Raw genomic sequence first — 8,512 nt, 5'->3', positions numbered from 1 at the left:
AATGAAGCATTTTCAGCCCCCGCGAGCCTAACAGCCCACAGGGAAAGTCAAATTTTAAGGTAAGAAAAAATGGTCAAATCAAAATGCATTATCCCAAATATGAAACTGACTGTCTGAAAATAAGGAAAGTTGAACATTCTGAGTCAAGGCAAATAAATGTTTGAATACATATATTTAGAACTTTATAAACAAAAGTGCCCAACCATAGCTTGGAGTGTCACAGAAAATAAGACTTACTTACCCCAGGACACTCATCTACATATAGCAGATAGCCAAACCAGTACTGAAACGAGAATCAGCAGAGGTAATGGTATATATAAGAGTATATCGTCGATCTGAAAAGGGAGGTAAGAGATGAATCTCTACGACCGATAACAGAGAACCTATGAAATAGACCCCGTAGAAGGAGATCACTGCATTCAAATAGGCAATACTCTCCTCACATCCCTCTGACATTCACTGCACGCTGAGAGGAAAACCGGGCTCCAACTTGCTGCGGAGCGCATATCAACGTAGAATCTAGCACAAACTTACTTCACCACCTCCATCGGAGGCAAAGTTTGTAAAACTGAATTGTGGGTGTGGTGAGGGGTGTATTTATAGGCATTTTGAGGTTTGGGAAACTTTGCCCCTCCTGGTAGGAATGTATATCCCATACGTCACTAGCTCATGGACTCTTGCTAATTACATGAAAGAAATAAACGTTTTTTATATCACAGTCAATACAATCAGCACAGCTCTGCTGTAATGATTACTTCCCTCAAAAAAGGCTTTGGAGATCCCTGAACTCTGTAGAGATGAACCGGATCATGCAGGAAGAAAATGAATCTCTGACTGAGTTTTTTCTGATGCATAGTGAAAGCACCAAAATGGCCCCTCCCCCACACACATAACAGTGAGAGGGATCAGTGAACTGCTCTAATTTAAATCAAAACTATTGCCAAGTGGAAAAATAGTGCCCAAAACATTTTTTCACCCAGTACCTCAGAGAAAAAAACGTTTACATGCCAGCAAAAAAACGTTTTACCTCAATAATTAATTGTCATTTAAAACCTATTGCAAGTCCCTGCAAAATAGGTTAAGTCTATGTATACAGTTTAAAAGCCAGAGAAGTACCATTTCCCAGAAAACTGAAGTGTAAAATATACATACATGACAGCCTGATATCAGCTACATCTACTGCATTCAAGGCTGAGTTTACATTATAACGGTATGGCAGGATTTTCTCATCAATTCCATGTCAGAAAATAATAAACTGCTACATACCTCTTTGCAGATTAATCTGCCTGCTGTCCCCTGATCTGAAGTTTACCTCTCCTCAGATGGCCGAGAAACAGCAATATGATCTTAACTACTCCGGCTAAAATCATAGAAAAACTCAGGTAGATTCTTCTTCAAATTCTACCAGAGAAGGAATAACACACTCCGGTGCTATTATAAAATAACAAACTTTTGATTGAAGATATAAAAACTAAATATATCACCATAGTCCTCTCACACATCCTATCTAGTCGTTGGGTGCAAGAGAATGACTGGAGGTGACGTAGAGGGGAGGAGCTATATAGCAACTCTGCTGGGTGAATCCTCTTGCACTTCCTGTAGGGGAGCAGTTAATATCCCACAAGTAATGATGACCCGTGGACTGATCACACTTAACAGAAGAAAGGTTTGTCTAAAACAATGCACCAACGTATCAAAAAAATTTTTGCATGAATTCTTGTATCCAGTCTGTGTGCTCTGACCAATACTAATGGTTTGTTATGAGATTTAAAAAAAGTGTTCTAGGCAGCATTAGCATGAGTGGATCTTCTGTATGTCACAATTATTTAAACCAATTATTTTCTAGGCATGGTAAGTGGTAATCAGTAAGGGTTATTTGACAGTCTATAGGCATCATTTGCCTATCATTCCCTAGTCACAAGAAACCTACAGATTTATTTCAATTGATGCAATAACCATTAGGTTAACTTATGCTTGTGACAAGACCCCATTGAGTAGTAAACTGGCACCACCCAATATAAGACAAACATGACTTAAAAAAAATACAAAAAAAAAAAAAACACACATGTTAAATTAAATACAGGGTTTCCTTTTTAATTCTCAAAAAGTCTACAGTGGTTCTTTTGCTAGGGGACATAGCCCTCTGCATACCTCTATAAAAAAAGGTCAGTCAAGACATTTACAGCATTCACACATACAAAATTTCATTTAAGTTAAGAAATTATTTGGCAACTTGATATGAATAACCCGTTTTTTTTGTCTATTGCCATCGCCCCAACCATTTGGAAAAAAAAAAAAAATCCAAACAACCCAAAGTGTTTACAGAAACAAATATATACAATTGAAATAGTTCAAAGTGCTTAAGAATAGTGATTGTGTTTTTATAAGTATATGTACAAACTTTCTATACAAGTATGTACATGTGACGTCACTATATATAGCACAAGTTAAATTCCTGGGATATGGCTTCTTATGGAAAGTGCTTTATATACAGTACTTGACCTGTGGGGGTAGGGAGATATTAATACTGACAAAAAAAGGCTCAGGGGGTTATAAATTAAATGGTAACCATATCAAGAGCTGAACAATGCTTGTTAAGAAATATTTACAAGAGGTTTCAGTTGAAGGCATTGTCCACACAATCTTGTACAAAATAGTCTCTTCACATACATCCATGGGTGGAGGAGGGTGGGAGATGTTCAGCCACTGGCCTGGTTACCATCCAGAACCAAAAATATAAGTCCTGCTGAAGCGTAGTAAACTGAAGGAGAATGGTGAATGCCAACCAAGAATAACCAAGCTCAGGAAAGATCGTCATCTGTGTTTACAACCGATATCTAAAAGTGAACAAAAAAAATAAATAAGCTGGTGGTTAAATGAATAGCCATCTTGCCTCTTAATCCCGAAAGAAAATTTGTGTTGTGTCCCTTTAAGAGGAACAAAAATGGTAGTTAATTAAAAAATGTAAATATCTTTGTTCATATGTAAGGAGGATTTAATCTGCTGTTCTTCATTCACCCTAGTATCACAAAGATTAAATGTGAAGATGTGCCTTTTGAATACAATGCATTGTAGGTCTATATATTGCAATATGACCTGCAAGAACTCTGCTTGAAGCTTTCCATTGTTTAAAAAAAATAGATAATCACTTAATTACTCATTCCCCAGTTTTGCAATACACATTTTACCTTAGATTTCCTTGCATCTAAAGCTTCTGCAGACAGCCCCCTTATCTCAGTTGCTATTGAGATTTTCAAAAACATTTGTACAGAACCAAAATTGAAACAAAAAGAAAATGAATTAGAAAAGCAAGTTTTAAACATGCTTACTGCTGGGTAAGTGTGCCCCACATTTCCACTGTGCCTTCCGATATCTATAGCGAGGTCATCTTCAGTTGTTTTTAGATATACAGGATTGTCAAAATTCATACTTTTCATAGTCTTTTGTTGCCAGTTGCGCCACATCAGGTATCCTCCAGTTGCTGCCATGGCCAATATAACTATGATAGGAACAAAACCTATAACACACACTTAACACTACACGAATATTCATTTTATCTGTAAATCTAGTCTTAAAGGGACATACACTAAATTTTTCCTTGCATAAATGTTTTGTAGATATTATATTTACATAGCCTATACAGATTTTTTTTTTTTTTTAAAGTATATAGTTTTGCTTATTTTTAAATAACATTGCGCTGATTTTCAGACCCCTAACCAAACCACAAAGTTTTAGAATACTGATGTGTAGCTGCTCCAGTTTGTGTAAAGGGTCTTTTCATATGCAGAGGAAGGGGGGTCTGCTTTTTTGCAATAGAACCAATTTGCAGTGGGGTTTTCCAGGTAACCTTTTTAACAGTGCTATACTATGAGCTTTTAAGTAAGTTTTTAAATGGTTTTATAATGTAATATTAGATCAGTATCTGGTGCATATTATTTATAGTAGTGTCCATTACATGCAGTTAAATAAAAATTTGTATACTGTCCCTTTAATGGTAACCTGAAGACTTGCATTTCCTCAAAATCAAAGCTAAAACTGTCTGAAGTAGCAATAGTTAGTGAATAAAAACATGCAGAACAGGCAATTTAACGGCTAGTTTCCATTTAATGTTTATCATAAAAGCTCACAAAATAGGTTCTTTTGGGAAAGTACAAAGACTCTGCACTAGCAGACTTTAAAATACATATAAATCCCTCTACAAAAAAAAAAAAAAAAAAAGAAAAAAGTTTCCGACTACTTAGAACGCAATGCAGTAAACTTCTGTTCTTGCAGAACAGGTGGGCAAAGCCAAAACTATTTTTATGGAAGTTCTGATATTACAAACTGCGCTGTATTTCCACTGCATCAATGCTTACACTTACCGAGTGGAAGAATAGCCCATGCTGCTGACGTCCCTTTGGCAGACTGATTTGCTTGAAGAACAGATGCATTTGCACTACCATCTTTAAAGAAAAAAATATATATATGAAAAAATACCAGATATTGCAGATATAATTGTAGCAGAAACACTTTTAAAACGTGCCTTAAAGGGACATGAAACCCCAAATTTTTATTTCACGATTCAGATAGAGAATACAATTTTTTTTTATATAATTCTATATTTTTTAAGCCCTGCATGGGGTGCAATAGAATATACACACACATAAAATTAGTTATGTATCTTTCTGATTTTAACTGCACATTGTTGGTATTTTATGTTTTACAATATGAGAAAATTAACAAATAGACAAAAAAAAAAAGAGAAAAAAAAGAAATGGGGGGGGAGGGGAAGAGAAAAAGGCTAGTTTACCACAGCCCGAGCAAAACCAAATCAGAGTTTCTAAAAGGGTATATTAGATATTCAATTTCACTGGGAGGGAGTGCTTTTATAAACGCTGACCATTTGAGAAAAAAACCTGCTTATAGGCCGATCATTATCTAGATTAGTATCAAACTGTTCAAGGATAGATTGTTTCCGTAAGCCGTTCTTAATTTCCAATATACTGGGAACTGTTTGCAGTTTCCATTTTTTTGAAGATGAGATCTAGCGGCCAATATGGCCATAATAATTTTAATTTTAGTGTTAGCTTGCTTATTCTCTAAATTAGGCCGAAGAAAGACTGTTTATTGATGACAGAATCAAAGAGGGGGTATGCAATATTTTGCTAAGCCAAAATTGCACTTTAAACCAAAACAATTCTAATTTTTGGGCAGGTCCATATCATGTGCAGAAGGTTCGCCGAAGGGAAAGGGCATTTGGGGCAAACACTGAAATTAATGTTTCCACATTTAAGTCCCTTTTCTTGAGTAAAATAAGACATGTATAGTCTCTTCTTGGAGGGAGTCTCATTTGAAGCTGACAGAGGTACTCTAATAACTTTTTGGATTGAAGAGTAGGGTAGTTTAGGATCCAGTTCTTGCATTAACAATGCAGCCCATTTGATGCAAGTCTTATCAAGATTAATAATGCCCCTGTCAAATGCCAAGATAATGTAACAAGGGGTGATTGACATGTCCATTTTTGACTAGGGCAAGCCAATTATCAATAATCCCTAGGGACCAATTCCAGCCATAGTAATTTGTGAGTTTAAACGCATAATGTCTCGTCTGAAGATATGCAAAGAAGTTTCTATGTGGGAGATTGAATTCTATTCTAAGAGAATCAAATGACTTGACACAACTTCTCTCCGAATCTAGTATCTGGCATACATTGGAAAAGCCTACAGATTTCCATTTTAGAAAAAAAGTGTTGAATGTAGTCCTGCTTGAAACTGAGGGTTCCCCAGAAATGGGATATATCTCGAGACACTATTCTATGGCCAACTTATTGCAAATCTTTTTCCATGCTTGACTATGCTCTACAGTCTGTTGTGTGGATGTTAAAACATCAGTCCGAAGTAGTAACTCAAAGCATGGTTTACTAGGCTTGATAAGGATTTCAGTTTTGCAGTTTAATGTTTTTTTAAAGGGACAGTCTAGTCAAAAACAAACTTTCATGATTCAGATAGGGCATGTAATATTAAACAATTTTCCAATTTACTTTTATCACCAGTTTTGCTTTGTTCTCTTGGTATTCTTAGTTGAAAGCTTAACCTAGGAGGTTCATATGCTAATTTCTTTGACCTTGAAGGCCACCTCTTAAGAATGCATTTTAACAGGTTTTTCACCACTAGAGGGTGTTAGTTCATGTTTTTCATATAGATAACACTGTGCTCATGAAGTTACCTGGGAGCTATCACTGATTGGCTAAACTGCCAGGCACTGCGGGAGGTTTCTAAAAAGCACACCACAGCTCAAAGTTTCACCACACAATGCACATTGAAGTAAATCCTGGGTGAAGATTGGAGCTGTCCTGGCCATGTATACAACACTAACAGTGATACAGAATAAAATGGTTTAAACGTGTTACAATTGGATGACTGGGTAAACAAGGTTGACTAAGTAATGCTATGTACTGTATTTGTGTCCTTTGTTGAAGGAGCAGTGCACTACCTTGAAATGGGCGATACAATCACAAGACCTATGTGCAGCCACCAATCAGCAGCTTCCAGTAGTGCAGTGTCATGGCTTTAATAACCAGTGCTGCCATTGAACCTACCTAGGTATGCTTTTAAAGGGGCAGTCTACCATAGAACTGTTATTGTTTTAAAAGAGATAATCCCTTTATTACCCATTCCCCAGTTTTGCAAAACCAACAGTTATATTAATATACTTTTTACCTCTGTGATTACCTTGTATCTAGGAACCTTCTTCCAGCCCCCTGATCACATGACTGACTTGTTATCTATTGTCTTAAATTTAGCACCGTTTTGTGCTAGATCTTAAATAACCCCGTGCCTGAACACAGTGTTATCTATATGGTCCACGTGTACTATGTCTTTGTGTTGAAAAGAGATTTAAAAAGCATGTGATAAGAGGCAGCCCCCAAAGGCTTAAAAATTAGCATACGAGTCTACCTATGTTTAGTTTAAACTAAGAATACCAAGAGAAAAAAGCAAATTTGATAAAAGTAAATTGGAAAGTTGATTAAAATTAAAAGTCCTATCTGAATAATGAAAGTTTAATTTATACTAGACTGTCCCTTTAAATAAGATACCAAGAGATTGAAACACATTAATAGAAGTAAAATTAATAGTTTAATATGGTATGCTCCACCTGAATCATTAAAGAAATTGGGGGTTAACCCAAAAAAGTCAGCATTAACCTTTCTATTGATTCTCAACAAAGTGAGAAAACTGTTCTCAATATAGTTTGAAATAACCAAATTCTCTATGAATATATCAAGGCTGGATATGAGCCTTAAAGGTTCATAAACTTCAATTTAAAATGGATTGTTCTAATCATGCATCTGATACTACCTGCCTTTTGATAGTGTTTACTTTTAACAGTTCCCACAATTGTGTTTTGCTAATAAATGTCAGTGCAACAAATACATAGGTATCTATTGCTCACTGGTTCAGTTCTATAAGCTTTCAAATAATGTGGCTTTTTATTTTACATGTTTAGCTGCAGCTCTTTCAAATACACAAGTAGTGACATTTATGTATAAATACAAAAACATATCCCTACAACCTCCATGCAAAAGGTGCTAAAATGTCAGCCTACTAGTTGTGAATCACTGCATATTTATGGCCAAATGTCCTATAGTAAGGTCTGCATGTAAACCACCTAGTGTCCTCACTGCTATTGCAAACAATGATTTTGCTCATAAGCAGCTAAACCACCTTATTAAATTGACTTTATCCTCTTGGTATCCTTTGCATTCACACCTTATATAGGTATACAAGTCTGATTGACTGATGGCCATCATGTGACAAGTAGATTTTTTTTTCTTAAAGTTTTCTTTAGTTAAAAAGGGACACTGAACGCAAATTTTCCTTTGTGATTCAGATAGAGCATGCAATTTTAAGCAACCAATTTACTCCTATTATACATTGTTGTTCTCTTGCTATCTTTATTTGAAAAAGGCATCTAAACCTAAGAAGCCAGACAATTTTTGGTTCAGATCCCTGGACAACCCAGGTTGTTCACCAAAAATGGTCCAGCATCTAAACTTACATTCTTGCTTTTCAAATAAAGATACCAAGACAATTAAGAAAATTTAATATGAGTAAATTAGAAAGTTGCATGCTCTATCTGGATCACGAAATAAATTTTGGGTTCAGTGTCTAATTGTTTCTCTTCAAATAATCCCAATTTTTGTTAACTAGATTCTATGCTAATTAAGCCAATTTAAAATGTGCAATTTATGATTCTGTAAGTTGGCTGTAATGTTTCTGCAATAAAAAAATAAAGTTTATAAATATAGATTGCAGACATATCATATGCACATTTGTAAACTTACCAACTGTTAGTGGTTTTAGAAGGGTTAATCCTGTAGGGTTGTGTGTAGAGTCCACAGTACTTTTACCGCCTTAAAAGAGAAAGGTATTTTTAAAGATTTGACAATGACAATATTTAAAACTCCCCCCCCACACTTTTCTATTTGCGCTATAAGTAAAACTACATTTACACAAACAATGACACTGCTTTA

General features: G+C 35.5%; 1 protein-coding gene across 1 annotated transcript in view; it reads right to left on the bottom strand.

The window, feature by feature from the left end:
• Window positions 1–2,068: 2,068 nt before the first annotated feature.
• The window catches only part of VLDLR (very low density lipoprotein receptor), a 95,027-nt gene continuing 88,583 nt past the window's right edge, over window positions 2,069–8,512 (bottom strand). Inside the window, exons 16-19 of the mRNA XM_053702541.1 lie at window positions 8,324–8,392; window positions 4,362–4,442; window positions 3,330–3,499; window positions 2,069–2,837 (exon numbers count right to left, since the gene is read on the bottom strand). Of these exons, the coding sequence (XP_053558516.1) occupies window positions 2,802–2,837; window positions 3,330–3,499; window positions 4,362–4,442; window positions 8,324–8,392 (356 nt within the window). The 3' untranslated portion in view covers window positions 2,069–2,801. The remainder of the gene's footprint in view (window positions 2,838–3,329; window positions 3,500–4,361; window positions 4,443–8,323; window positions 8,393–8,512) is intronic.

This window comes from Bombina bombina, chromosome 2, assembly GCF_027579735.1.
Source record: "Bombina bombina isolate aBomBom1 chromosome 2, aBomBom1.pri, whole genome shotgun sequence".
In the NCBI taxonomy this organism is placed as follows: Eukaryota; Metazoa; Chordata; class Amphibia; order Anura; family Bombinatoridae; genus Bombina; species Bombina bombina.
The sequence above is the reverse complement of the archived record's forward strand: the minus strand, read 5'-3'. Positions and strand labels throughout refer to the sequence as shown.